The sequence below is a fragment of the Pollicipes pollicipes genome, unplaced genomic scaffold (genome assembly GCF_011947565.3).
Source record: "Pollicipes pollicipes isolate AB1234 unplaced genomic scaffold, Ppol_2.1 Scaffold_4295;HRSCAF=5057_pilon_pilon_pilon, whole genome shotgun sequence".
Lineage (NCBI taxonomy): Eukaryota > Metazoa > Arthropoda > Thecostraca > Pollicipedomorpha > Pollicipedidae > Pollicipes > Pollicipes pollicipes.
The window spans coordinates 17,106,633-17,121,435 of NW_023596461.1; the positions used below are offsets into that span (position 1 = coordinate 17,106,633).

At 55.3% G+C, this 14,803-nt stretch overlaps 1 protein-coding gene across 1 annotated transcript in view; it reads right to left on the reverse strand.

Moving 5' to 3' along the window:
- Positions 1-1,139: 1,139 nt before the first annotated feature.
- Positions 1,140-14,803, reverse strand: part of LOC119097226 (WD repeat-containing protein WRAP73) — a 41,355-nt gene continuing 27,691 nt past the window's right edge. Inside the window, exons 3-7 of the mRNA XM_037220280.1 lie at positions 3,377-3,514; positions 2,878-2,923; positions 2,216-2,339; positions 1,754-1,842; positions 1,140-1,174 (exon numbers count right to left, since the gene is read on the reverse strand). Of these exons, the coding sequence (XP_037076175.1) occupies positions 1,140-1,174; positions 1,754-1,842; positions 2,216-2,339; positions 2,878-2,923; positions 3,377-3,514 (432 nt within the window). The remainder of the gene's footprint in view (positions 1,175-1,753; positions 1,843-2,215; positions 2,340-2,877; positions 2,924-3,376; positions 3,515-14,803) is intronic.

Genomic DNA, 14,803 nt, shown 5'->3' on the forward strand with positions numbered 1-14,803 from the left:
CCGACCAGTGACTGCTGGCTAGAGTGGCAGCCCAGCAGTGCGGACGGCGCGACCCACCCACCTGCGTGACGAGAACATCGGCCGGCAGGCGGCAGGTGCTGGCCTGGTCCGGGCTCCACAGGTAGAGGTAGCGCGAGCCGGCGCACACCGCCAGGCGCGAGCCGCTCGGCTCCCACACCAGGTCTGGCCAGGGCACACGGCTGGCTCATCACATACACACGGGCATCATACACACGGGCGTCCATGTCACAGGCAGATTATGGGACCAGTGGCACGGCTCCCACATCAGGTCTGGCCAGGGCACACGGCTGGCTCATCACATACACACGGGCACCATACACACGGGCGTCCATGTCACAGGCAGATTATGGGACCAGTGGCACGGCTCCCACATCAGGTCTGGCCAGGGCACACGGCTGGCTCATCACATGCACACGGGCATCATACACACGGGCGTCCATGTCACAGGCAGATTATGGGACCAGTGGCACGGCTCCCACATCAGGTCTGGCCAGGGCACACGGCTGGCTCATCACATGCACACGGGCATCATACACACGGGCGTCCATGTCACAGGCAGATTATGGGACCAGTGGCACGGCTCCCACACCAGGTCTGGCCAGGGTACACGGCCGGCTCATCACATGCACACGGGCATCATACACACGGGCGTCCATGTCACAGGCAGATTATGGGACCAGTGGCACGACACCCGCGTTAGGTCTGGCCACAGCACAGCACAATCACATGGTACACAGTATAAGCCACGCGCGCGCCATGCAGAGCCCGGCGCACGCCCGCAGGCCCTCAATTCCATCTGGGCGGCATTCCGTGTCAACTGTCACACGCGTCAGTACACCGACTACACCGGCAGACATTTCATTCGTCATCGGTAGAAGGCAGAAGTTTTTCCCATAGCTGCCACACAAGCCTAATGCCGGTCGGAGCCTGGCGAGCGGTCGGGAGTGCCGCGGACTCGTCGGCGGGGACGGGTTCACCTCTGACACAGGAGCCGGGACGGGCTCACCTCTGACACAGGAGCCGGGACGGGCTCACCTCTGACACCGGAGCCGGGGCGGGTTCACCTCTGACACCGGAGCCGGAACGGGCTCACCTCTGACACCGGAGCCGGGGCGGGCTCACCTCTGACACAGGAGCCGGGACGGGCTCACCTCTGACACAGGAGCCGGGACAGGCTCACCTCCGGCACAGGAGCGGGGACGGGTTCACCTCCGACGCCGGAGCCGGGACGGGCTCACCCCTGACACTGGAGCGGGGACGAGCTCACCTCCGACACCGGAGCAGAGACGAGCTCACCCCTGACACCGGAGCAGGGACGGGCTCACCTCCGGCACCAGAGCGGGGACGGGCTCACCTCCAACACCGGAGCCGGGACGGGCTTACCTGTGACACCGGAGCAGGGACAGTTTACCTCCGATACCGGAGCCGGGACAGGCTCATCCCCGACACTGGAGCCGGGACGGGCTCACCTCTGACACCGGAGCAGAAACGGGCTCACCTTCGACACCGGGGGAGAGACGGGCACACCCCTGACGCCGGAGCAGGGACGGGCACACCCCTGACACCGGAGCAGGGACGGGCTCACCTCTGACACCGGAGCGGGGACGGGCTCACCTCCGACACCGGAGCCGGGACGGGTTCACCTCCGACACAGGAGCCGGGACGGGCTCACCTCCGACACCGGAGCGGGGACGGGCTCACCAGCCTGACACCCGAGCCGGGACGGGCTCACCTCTGACGGCGCTGCGATGCATCAGCAGCGTGTGCAGCGAGAGGCTGGCCATGCTCCAGATCCAGACACACTCGGGGCTGGCGTCGTACCTGCCGACAGCGGCCGGGGCGGTGCCGTCGGACGCTGAACAAGCTCGGTGCGAATTTCGTGTGGGGTTATGAGGGGAGAGGCGTCCTCTTTTCCTCTAAAAGAACCAACGACCACTAACTATACGGATATGCTGCTAGCTGTAGCCATCTGCTCGTGAGCTGTGTAATGCATCACCAGACATCCCGCAAGGCCTTCGCACAGACTGCAGACTGCCCTCGATGTCCGACGTCACAGGTTCGCCTCCGGAGCACCATTCCCTGTATTCCGTCCCTCTCCCAACCGCTCAGCCCTCAGAACTGTCCATCCGGAGCAGCACACTGCGCAGTCTTCACCTCACCCCGGCCGGCCAGCGCGCGGCGGCCGGAGACCCACCGCGTGGCCAGGTACAGGTTGTCCGGAGAGAAGAGGAGTCGGCTGACACCCTGACGCGACTTCGAGCCGTCCGCCGCCGACCTGGGGTGGCGCAGCGTCACCGGGCGCGACTCCACCAGCTCGTCTGAGGGTCCATGCCGGGTCATGTTAAGGCGACAGGGTCGCCGCTCATCAGCTCCGGCCCTTGCGCTGCGGGTCGCAGCACTACAGCCGCGGGACATTCGCTGAAAAAGCGGGGTGAAAGATCGCCGGCTTACATGATGACAACAATGCAAGCGAAGGGAACGAACACAGCCGTTAAATGCGACTCCACAGGCGTTGAGCAGGTCTGAGTAGCTTCGGAGACCAAGGAGCAGTATACAACACCAGCACTGCGGCCGAGGAGGCCAACGTGGCCTCCTCGGCCGCCTACGTTGGCCAACGCTGGCAGGGCCACCTAGCGGGCTGATGACGCACCGCCTCCCACGACTCAGGGCCACTTTCCAAACGCATGGTCAGCTTCACAGAACAGGCCGACACCTCTCCCGGCGGAGCACAACCTACGCTGGACGATGCCTCCCCCCGCACGTCAGACCCACGTGGAGCGGATCCCCTCCCCACGGCCGCGGCGCGGCCCGGCCAGTGGCGCCACCTACAGGTGACGTCGGTGACGCCGTCGGCGCCGGCGGCCAGCGCCAGGTCCAGACGGAAGCCGGTCAGCCGCACCTCCTGCTCGCGGTACACGTGCGGCCCGCCGGCGCCGCGCACCACCGCGCCGTGCAGCAGCGAGGTCAGGCGACGCCAGGTCACGTGACTGACCAGGTGCACCTGACGGCGACGGCGGCCGCATCAGACGAGCGGCTGGTGGGCACGCGGCGCGGCAGCACGGCGGGTACGACGGGAGCATGGACACTAAGGTGCTACACCACGTGACGTGAGGACGATGGTAGCCTGCACCGGTACAGAAACAAGCGCACGTGTAGTTCCAGATCAGTTGAGTTTTCGCCCATTACACGGGGTACGCTAGAACTTATTTCTCAACCCTCACTCAGAATGCGCTCATACGCTCGTGTGGGATGTAATACGCCAAGGAAGAGCAAGCGTCGTGTTCTGCGCCTTCTGCACCATGTAACGAAGGTGGTGAATTCCTAAACGACGCGAGGGCCGCAAAACGGAACTTACCTTCTCATCGAAGCCGGCGACGGCCAACAGCTGGCTACTGGGGCACCACTGCACGGCGCTGACACCTAGCGAGCTGTCGGGAAGTTCTAGTTCGCCCAGCTGCCGTCCGGTGAGATCGTAAACGGCCAGACGGAATCGCTGCCAGCCGTCCCAGACGCAGAAAAGCTCAGAGTCTGGACTCCATGCCAGTCCAGCCAGGTCCTGGCCCACCGCGTCCACGTGCTGCGAAGTGAAGATCAAGAACCTCCTGAATCTACACAGCTCACGCACAGTGGCAGGTCAAAGTTTACGTTAAACGACGCACTCTGGAAATGACTTAGGGCTGCGTCAGCCAAATATCGCGTTGAGAACCACGAGTGATGACAGGTCTTGAATGCTCCCGCCCGACCATCCCTATTATCGTCTCATTCTGATTCTCCCCAACACCCCGCCAATCCGGGGCAAGTTACGCACACCAGCCATGAATGGGCCACCTGGCGGGGGCACGTCCGAGCGCCCAGCACATAACCCGCATGGGAGTCCCTCTGCGGACTTGTGCTCGGCAGATGGGCCCTCAGGTACGTGTAGCTCTGCCCCACCGTTATACACTATCCTTCATTCCATGGCCCCGAAACGGTCATGACTAGCCGATTTGGCCTGAACAACCAGTCCTAAACGCGGTCACACCTTAAGTCGAAGGGCACGTGCGAGGAAACCCTCGAGCCTCGGCGCCAGCTCACAGCTCGCGAGTCGTGCATTGTTGGTGCGTTGCGACAGCGGGGAGTCAGAACCCCACCGACACGCCACGTAACGCCGGCCAGCCACGCGGCCGGCGGACCCGCCGTGGCACGGCCGCCACGCCCATCGCGGGTCACTGTGCGACCGGAGCGAGAGCGCTGCCCGCGGTAGGCGCGGACGCCCGGCGACGGGCGGGCGCGGCCAGGGGACGGACTGGACAGCCACAGGGACAGGAGAGCAGCCTGAGCAGACACAGGGGAACAGACTGGACAAATACACGGGCAGGGGAGCAGAATGAAGAGCTACAGAGACAGGGGAGCAGACTGAACAGCCATAGGGGCAGGGGAGCAGACGGAACAGCCACAGGGACAGGGGAGCAGACTGGACAGCCACAGGGGCAGGGGAGCAGACAGCGGAGCAGACTGGACAGATACAGGGGCCGGGGAGCAGACAGGGGAACAAACTGAATAGCCACAGGGGCAGGGGAGCAGACAGCGGAGCAGACTGGACATATACAGGGGCCGGGGAGCAGACAGCGGAGCAGACTGGACAGATACAGGAGCCGGGGAGCAGACAGGGGAACAGACTGAACAGCCACAGGGGCGGGGGAGCAGACAGGGGAACAGACTGAACAGACGCAGGACAGGGGACCAGACAGGGAAACAGACTGAACAGACGCAGGGCAGGGGAGCAGACAGGGCACCACGCGGAAGGCCGCTCCTGACGGGCCAGCAGACTAAGACGGAAGCGTCGCATGATCACCGGCACAGGCCGGGCCGCCTGCCGCATTGTCGGACACGAGTTGCGCCGGCGTGCGGCTGCTATCAGTCCTCGTCTTGCTGCACAGAGCAAATGCCATATGAATACGTTAAAACGGTGATGATCTTACAGCCGGCCTGTTTCGTTGTTCCAATTCAATGGTTACGTGAGAATGTGAAGGAGCCCGCTCGAGTCACGTAGGGATGTGAAATGGTCGTCACAATGTCGAGGATTGAAGCAAACCTTCACCAGCCAACGGTGGCGAGATAGCCGCCAGGCCACTCCGGAAGTACAAAGTCCGACCAGTCCATGTATTTTGCCAGTACCTTCTGGTAGTTTGAGGGTTGACTCCTGTCTGAATTGCAACTCCAGACTCAAAATATCGGAAAAATTAGGAGCTCAAGGCGTGTCTTTCTTTTATCAAAGGTCTAAATGCCACTGTATCGGTATCATCTGCCATATCACGAAAGACATCAAAAACGGTAGCTGCTAGATGTCGTGATCCTGCTCTGTCGTAACACTCGAGGATTCGGATCCACACGGCGCCCGACTCTTTCAAGCAAGAGCATTGCCACGGGGTAGGCGAAAAGGCCAATCTCCGATGGGCCGCCTGGGAGCCCAGGGCCGCCTGGGAGCCCCTGGGCCACCTGGGAGCCGACCCCTTGAGAGCCCCAGGACCGCTTGGGAGCTTCCTAGACCGCCCGAAAGGCGCCGCAAGGAACGCGCCAGATGTCTGAAGGGCGCATACATACATGTGACACAGACACTCAAATTTGGATACGAGTTCACGTACATGCTAATCCACCCTGTCAATTTGGTGCCTCTAACTATCTTAATTTTCCAGATCCCAGGCGAGGGGGGGGGTCAAACTGACTCACCACTCGAGCAAAGGGTGTTCAACCGGCCACCCGGGGGCGTCTTAACTCTTGCCTTGAAAGGAGGGGGGGGGGGGGGGAGGGGGCGGGACCGAGAAGAGTCGATGCGACCCCCAACTAAGCTTTTCGAGAACATCTCTACAGCGTGTGGTGCAATCTCTCGCAAATTTTCAGTAGCCTGTGGGGCATCCACTGCGTGTCTTTGGAAACCGAACATGTGTCCTTAGCTTCTGGCTTCGGAGCGGTGGCCTTTTTTGGGGAGTACACTGTACGGTAAGCGCGGACGGCGGGTGGGAACCAGGGGTGCCGCGGAACGGACGAGGGATGCCGCACCGTTACATTAGCGGAGCCACACATCACAAAGGTACAGCTTAAACAGATGAAACTGGGCACAATTGAACTCGGAAGCGAAAAACCACGCCTGGCTAGGCTTCGCGTTACTTCAGGGCATGGTCTGGTATATATAGGCGCATGGAAATCTAAAATGGTTCGATTTACGGGAAAATTTTACCTTTAATCTGGCATACTGGGATCAATTATTAGACAATCAACACAAAACGCATTACAAACACGAGAGATCGTTGAGACCAATCCACTAGTGGTTTCCACTGAGCTGTACCCCGCTTACTTTGGAAACAGCGGGGGGCCACACCGACCCTCTCGCTCCGATCAGTCCGCGTCATGAAAAACGGCGAATCAGGGCGAGGTTTACACTAAAACGGCGAATCAGGGCGAGGTTTACACTTTGTGCTAAGCAAAAATGAAACGCCTGCATTACAAGCACCCCCGGTGCCGGTTCTCCGCATCAGCGGGCCCGTGACAGTCGCCAACAATCATGACAAACCAGTCGGCCGCGAGGCAAACGGCATGCAAATCACCCACGACTGATTGCTTAATGGTCGCGCATGCAGCACGTGCGTTCGTGTCCGGTGCCACTGGCGGTGCAGCCCCTCCTGCCGACCAGGCCAGTGTCACCACACGCTCTGTGACGTCACCCGTCCCGGCCGCTGTATAAAGGCGGCCCCGCCACACTGGCAGGCCAGGTCACAGCCAACACTCGGTCACACACAGTAGCCCGGCCCAGCCACACCATGAAGGCGTTCTCACTGCTCGTCTTGCTCTGCGCTCTGTTCGCCGCCTCTCTGGCTAGCCCCGGCGGCTACGGTTACGGCGGCGGCTACGGAGGCTATGGCGGCGGCTACGGCGGGGGCCACGGAGGCGGCTACGGAGGCGGCTACGGCGGTCACGGCGGCGGCTACGGAGGCCACGGAGGCGGCTACGGCGGTCATGGAGGCGGCTACGGTGGTCACGGAGGAGGCTACGGCGGACACGGCGGCTACGGGTACCACGGCTAGGTACCTCGACAGAAGTGTACTGCATCCTGTAGCAGAGAAGCAGACTGCACCGTGGTAGCGTCTGGAGCTGGCTAGAGAGTTTCCGGCCTGGTGCTACTGTCATCTGTACAACCCTCCCTATACCTCGCCTTTATCCTTGTCTGACATCAGGTATTCTTCTCTCCTGCATCGGCGCCGGCCTATGGTACCGGAGCAGTTCGCTGTTGTACCATTTGCTGTTGCGCGTTTTCATGCCCGTACTTATGTGGTATTCCCATACGGAATGATTACAACAATAAACGACATGGGTTTTACGGCATGTTTGGTACAATGTTTTGGTAAGGATGAAGCAGTTCTTTTCGACAATTTTCCCGCCAATGATGTTACAGCTTACAAAACGTCTCGGCCGCTTGCCCCTCCAGTCGGTATCACATGTGAGTTGGTCGTGAGATAAGCCTGAGGACGACTGGTGAATACTACTGCCTGTATCACAACTCCGTAAGCTTCTGGCAGCTTAAGACTCCATTCCAAGACCTTGCGATTCGTACCATTGCGCTCGAACACTACAACATCCAAGAGGTCTTGCTCCCTCCATTCTCTAAGAAAGATAGCAAGAATGATTAGAGCTCCGTAGACGGAGCCTTCCCACGCACAGTTCAGTGGTAGACCGTTAGTCTAACAATCCCAACTTAGTAGGTTTGAAACTAAAATACGCCGAAAACTTTCAAAGTTGTGATTATCCACGGCAATGCATAACATACCCTTAAGAGATCTTGTTAAGGACCACCCAGGGGTGAGCTTTCCTGTTCACTTGGGGGGGGGGGAGGGGATTTCAATTGAGAAGAATGTGGGCCAAATCCGTGGAGAGGTCTACGTGTTGGCGTATTCTACGGGCAGGTTTCGTCATTGTTCACTGCTTACCCCGCACCCCACCTGACCCCCACCCAGCTCCTTTTGCGAAGCTACGCCCCTGGGACCGACTGCCAGTATTTCAATTGCTGGGCTGTGGGTGGGGGCTCGAAGCTGAAGCCCCGCTGGGAACACACGTGCATGGCAGCACGCCTAACATACCGACGCGCTTCTCAGGAGCAGCAAACCGCCGACAGGGCCAGTGGAGTAGCCGGCTGAGGTACCGTATGGACAGAACCACTGGTGACTAAAAGAATCATAGATCGGGCTATGCTCATCGTCCGGCGTGTTGGCATGTACACAACGTTTTGTCCAGTTCATCTCCGGCGGTCGTCAGGTGCTACTGAGTCGTGAGAAGGGCTGGACGGTGTTCGGCCTTCAGCCACGCGCGAGTCACAGCACGAGCTTCCTCACGGGGCTGCCGGAATGCCAAACGGCGTCTGCTGATGCTTGGTCTGGTTCGAATCCCAGCAACGTCAAATAAAAATTCGGATTGTGAGCGTGCATGGCCGACAGCTCAACGCCATCCAGTCGCTCTCAGGAAATAATAAGACCCGACGACGGTCGAGGAATTAACTGGCCGAAACATGATGTACATACTAAACATCAGGCGAACACGAAAGCCTGCTAGATTAGTCCATCTGTAATAATAATATCTCCTCTCGATCATTCCGTTCAAATATAACTAATAACCAGTATGGTTGCCCAAAGATTGTGTAATGTGCAATACCACGGATCAAAAAACAAACATGTCGTGGTCCGAAAGGGCGGAGCGGGCGGATCCACGCTTCACGCAGAAAAGAGCGTAACCGAACACCCACAGCAACCCATTCAAAGTTCAGTTCACTGTTCAGTTCGTTGCACTTACGCATTTTTTCCACAAGTGGCTCACTGTTTGATTCGGCACCATTACAAAAGTAGTATGAAAACAATATCGCAAGACAACAGCACGATCACATTCGAACGTCACCAAACGTCCTGTCATTCACACTACTTCCTCACAAAAATCATTCACCGAAATCTGAATCGTCAGCACATGTCACACAACAGCCTGCAAACAATAATTACATAACTGGACTGTCTAAATCATCTAGCCTGGTCCGAAACTCATTGCAGGTGCGGGAGGCAGTAATGGTCGGCGGCAGGCGGCTCCAGGACGAGGCGGCGCAATGTGGAAAAGCCGTGTGTCATCGACAGGCAGAGCTGGCAGATCAGGGGCGCCCGCCGCTGCCGCCAGGGTGGCACGCTTGCGTACAACGGCACGTGGGGTGAACGGGGCCCGGATCGCCACTGGAGCACGCGAGTCATTACGGGCCCTGAATACGGCGAGGCCATCACGGTGGATGATAGGGTCACCGACACCGCGTCCGTCCAATGATTGCAAATTCGCCGCCATTGAATCTCACCACTGAATCATGGCCCCAAAGATGATCTCCCTCCGCAGTGCCACACTGCAGCCCTGCCCCAAACAGAGAGGCAGTGCAGAATGTGATGGAAAATATGGGACTGGATGAGAAGATATCGGACACCAGGGATGGTGACATTGCTCATTATTTTTTCCTCTGCCATTGTTCGTTCTCTCTTCAGCATGTGTCTACTGATATTGTATCGCTGTAACGACAGGTCAAGTTCAGACTCTGGTAGCCTCGTGTTGTTCGGCTTTTCCGAACGCCCAACAGAAAAGCTTATAAACACAACTGCTAGCAAGATACAAAACATTTTTTTTCAATGAGCGCGCATGTCGCTCAAAACCACCTGACGCTGCGATCAGCTGTTACATGAATATGGCCCAGGAAAGCAACATTCGGTCAGAGCCGGGTCGGGCGGTTGAAGGCAAGCATTTCGAAGTTGAGGGATTTCACATTGTTCAACTAAGTCTCGACCAGCCCGCCACCTTGCTCATAATCGTGTGTTAATGAATGGCATTATAGCAACCGATGCATAGTTACAAAATACAAATGGGGACAAAAGACAACGGGAGAACAGAGCGGCGATACGGCGTGGAGCCGAACTCCGCGCTCTGTGAAGGAAAGGTGCTGAACTCGTTACTCAGCAGTATGGGGTACGAGTCCCATAGCGCGCGCGTCGTTTCGCCCCACTGAAATGGAAAGGACAGCTGGCAGCTGGCCAAACAGAGTCAACCCAGGACCTCGCGGCTGTGCCATGGCTCTGCCGGGTGCGACAACTTGAATGTTGGCTTCAGGGTAAAATCAGCGATCTGTGCTCAGCTTCTGAACCCACAACCTCAACATAACCATAAAATCACAACATCATATATATATATATATATATATATATATATAATATATATATATAGACGTGAACATATGCACATGATATCTGGACATATTCTCTATATATATATATATATATATATTTCTAATATATCTATATATATTGTAACTGCAATCATTTATTGAAACATGTCCAACCTTATTTTGATGCAATGAAGGACCAGTTGCAGAGCCGTTAGTTTGAAAAAGCGCCTAACCAGTGACCAAAATCTCTATCTCCTATCGACCTTGACAAAGGAAGTTTGAAATTCTCCTTTGTTTCAGTTTGAAGTCTTTGGTCTAAAACTCCTGAACAATTCATGTTCATCCCCACTGTCATGTCGGAGGGCAATTTTTTTGGGGGGTTGACACAACTGACAATCATCATTAACTTAAGCAAACCATCTACCTGAAATAATGCCCTCGCCCCCTTCCAAGCCCGTCATTACGCCTCCGCGATTACGGTTGGAGACGCTCAAGAACAGTGAGTTGTGAGCTACAAGTCATCACCGTAAGATGAGTGGTGCAAAAGTGTGTGGCGTCCATATCACGTTTGACACCTTTGTAAGTCAACTCCAACATGCTAGTATCAGTCATTTAGTCCACATACATGTCACTCAGTCTAGATCACAGCCCTGCAGGCTCCAGCTCTGCAACTTCCCAGTGTTCGTGTCGCCTGTCGCTGGCGGCGCAGCCCCTCCTGCCGACCGGGCCGTGTCACCACACGACCTGTGACGTCACCCGTCCCCGGCCGCTGTATAAAGGCGGCCCCGCCACACTGCAGGCCAGCTCACAGCCATCACTCGGTCACACACAGCAGCCCGGCCCAGCCACACCATGAAGGCGTTCTCACTGCTCGTCATGCTCTGCGCTCTGTTCGCCGCCTCTCTGGCCAGCCCCGGCGGCTACGGCCACGGCGGCGGCTACGGAGGCCATGGCGGCGGCTACGGCGGAGGCCACAAGGGCGGCTACGGAGGTGGCTATGGCGGTCATGGAGGCGGCTACGGCGGAGGGAAGAAGTATGGAGGCTACGGCGGAGGCCATGGTGGACACGGAGGGTACGGGTACCACGGCTAGGAACCGCCGCAGCCGTGTACCACAGTGTGCGGCAGAGTACCAGACTAAGCCGTGGTGGTGTTCAGGAGCTGATCACAGGCCTCCCCAAGCCTGCAAGTGCTTTAACCCATACAACTCACTCCCAAGTTGCCTGCATCACTGTCTAGAGCAAATTCTGCTCACCCGTGTCGCAGATACTCATCGCGATCAGCGTGGTGCGTTGTTGAGGATAACTGTGTCTGTAATTATGTGACACCCCACACGTACCGCTCATGGTAATAAACCAACGGCGCCAAACTGTGACACCGTGTCATTGGTGAAGAGAGAATCAGAAGGGATCAGACCGCTTTACAAAGCTTTACATCGACAAACCACTTCTTTTAAACATCGCTGAAGGCGTAGCCAGACACACTTGAAACGGCTAACGACTTCTAAGCAGGTGATTGCACCAAGATCAGTTTTTAACTTGTCGTTCTATCGTTCACGACGGTTGGCTGCAATCTCTAGCTGCATTAGACTTGTGCCCGTTCAGGTGGCAAAGTCGGTGGAACGACGGACCTCCAACCCCGAGGCATCGCGCAACAAGAAAAATTATTCCGTTACTTGGCTCATGCAGATACTGCTCTCCCCCTTCGCCCAGAAAGCATCCGTCAAACTGCAATTGGGTTTGGTTTAGATTGGAGGCATTTAGGCTAGTCGTGACCATTTCAGGGCTACGGGAGGAGTGGACAGTGGTGGTGCAACACCGCATGCGTCTGGGAATCCTCCGACACCTAGGCTTATCCCGCAAGGGGACCCCCCTGCGGGGTGTGAGCACTCGGAGGGGGCCCCACAGGGGGCTCTTCAGCCCACACATGGCTGACGCATGCAGCTTCAGTTTGCAGCGGATGAATGAAGCGTTGTGGGGGTGCAGGATGAAGCGTGAATGAGGAAAGGAGCTGGTGAACTGGGATTGCTCGGCTGGCCTAGTTGATTGAAGGAAATCTGGGCCTTACGCACAACGCAGATAATTTGGTTTAATTTGATTTCAAAGCGACTCCTGTCGCACATTAACACACCTTAGAAAAAACGGAGTATCCGCGCCGGGGAAACATGCGTTACGTGGCTTCGCTTTGAAAGAAAACACTGACTGCGAGGCATGACGTTTTGTGCCGACGTGACTGAATTGTATTACAGTCAATAACAAAAGATACTGCGATGTTCAATAGCTATTCAGATTTAACAACACCCAAACCCTTCAAAAGGTAGGCAATAATGGTGGTCACCTTCACCGAAGCTTTGAGATGCGCTTGAATAAAAAGAAATTACGCATTTTATTCACACGCAAATTCCAGGATCTGAGCTCATGCGAAGAGCTCTTTTCGTATCTTATTCTTCCTGAGTTCTTCACATCTAGCTCACGGATCGCTGTGTAACTGGTCGCAAACGAATCCGTGTTCTTATATAACAATTGACGATTTCAAAAATTCGCCTGCCCCAACGTTGGTCCGGCAACCCCGTCGTGACGTCACTGCGTGACGTCAAAATTGGTAGGCTGATAACATTTTGCCTATCCATCTCAAAACTCATACAGGTAAGAACATACGCAACTGCCCAAGATATTATAGATCAAAGGTCAAGGCCAATCAGCGCGGACTCTCTTGATTGGAGTTCAAAATGTGTGCTCGTAGACATGGCCCAAGCTTTTGAGAACCTCAAGTTCGGGCCTATAATATCTTGGAAAGTGGTGTAAGCCCAGCTCAGCTTTAGCCTAGTTAGCCTCATCGAACCTCCTACCAGGGGAAGCTTAATTAGTTTGAGAGCGCATGGAAGGAAAAGCATGCATACGCTATAGCCATGAATCTGCCTAAATAGCCAGCTCCCGCCTCACCATCAAAGCTTCCCCAGGGAACCGGCGTCGCCACAAGGACTACTTCCTTTTGGGTCGTTTACGTCGGGCTTGCGCGCAGGGATTGAATGTGGGTCGCAGGATGGAGCAGTTCAAACTTCAAATCGCGTTTTGGACCCTTTTGCAATAAAATGCTTCCAACGAACCCTGGCTCCCAAAATCTTGGGCAAGCGCTTGATGTCGGCAGGCACGAAACCATGCCGTTCTGCACGTCCTGTCTCATTTCACTGACAACTGACAACGGAGTGGTGGGCGCCGTCCTTTCGTTTCACGGTGCACTGCGGCACGAGATTGCACAGGTTACCTCAAGCGATGTGAATCGGCTTCAGATAATTTTTATTCGCCTTCAACTTTATTCCGCGAACTCATACAGTGCTTGAAACTTGTGGATGCATGTAACCATGACGATAACAACCATGGATTTTATACAAGTATCAAATTTAGCGTTTCTGAAATGTTTGGCATACAACAAAAATATCTACTAACTTGCTCTGGTTTACCTTTATTCTGTATCAAACCAGCAACAGTCAGTCAATACTTTACAGCATGAGCTACGTTCTTGGATTTTATGACCTTAATTTTTCAAGGAGGCCATATTATTGAGGAAAGCTGCAATAGCCCAGCGTTTAAGCCGATAAGACACTGTATCCAGTAGAAAATGTGGTCCCTATGAGGACGCTAATGGTTGCCAGGTTCACGTGGTTTATAGACTGGGTAACCATACAGGAACCAATAACTTCAGAAAAGGTATCGTGGGAAAGGGAAGAAAAGGGATGGGATTTCTATTAGACTCATAGCCGATACGACTTTAACTATATGCATGTTGCAAAGATTCTCACACAACTGAGCAAAAATGCTCTGTGAATTCTGACGCATGATTTTAGGTAAATTCTCTCAAAGTAAAAAAACGAAGTAGGATCTCATTTTTCACTTCCACGTGCCACTCAAACGTCTGTCATGCCAGCAAAAAAGAGAAAGTTAATTTCCTGCTATCACATTAAAGATAAACAACGATCCGGTCCGATGCTTTTGCGGCATACACGAGTCATGTCGTAATGCATGATGCCATACGCCCTTGGTAACCGGTAGCACCTGCTGTCATCATCGCAATGAAAAGTACATATTCCATCATCATCAAAAACGCGGGAGTCGCCACTCGTGCAGCGTGCGCGCATCAATCCACGACTAAGTTGACAAAACACTATCCATAGCCTCATTGCTCGTAGAATAAACAGATATTCGCTACTGATGTTTGTTACGATAAAGGTAAGTAGCCGATATATCACATCGATCTTTCCATTCTCCCGTTTATCCTACCAACAATAAGGCTATTTGATTATCCCATATATCTGCATAATGTTCCTGGCAAATGTACTTAACAACTGACACAACTTTACTGCTTTAAAACGGACTAACAGGAAGTCCAGTCAGGCTCGGTAACTTCAGATAGTCATGTCATCAATGGAAGCGAAGTGATTGCGAGTTTCTGCAATCGTGACTAAAGTGTTCCCAAGAACGCAACTATTTTCGGTGAATATTTGCCCCCAACAAACAGAGCTACACGCCTGAGCAGTTTTCACCATCCAATCTTCATCGGTTTAAGCCAGAGCCGTTCG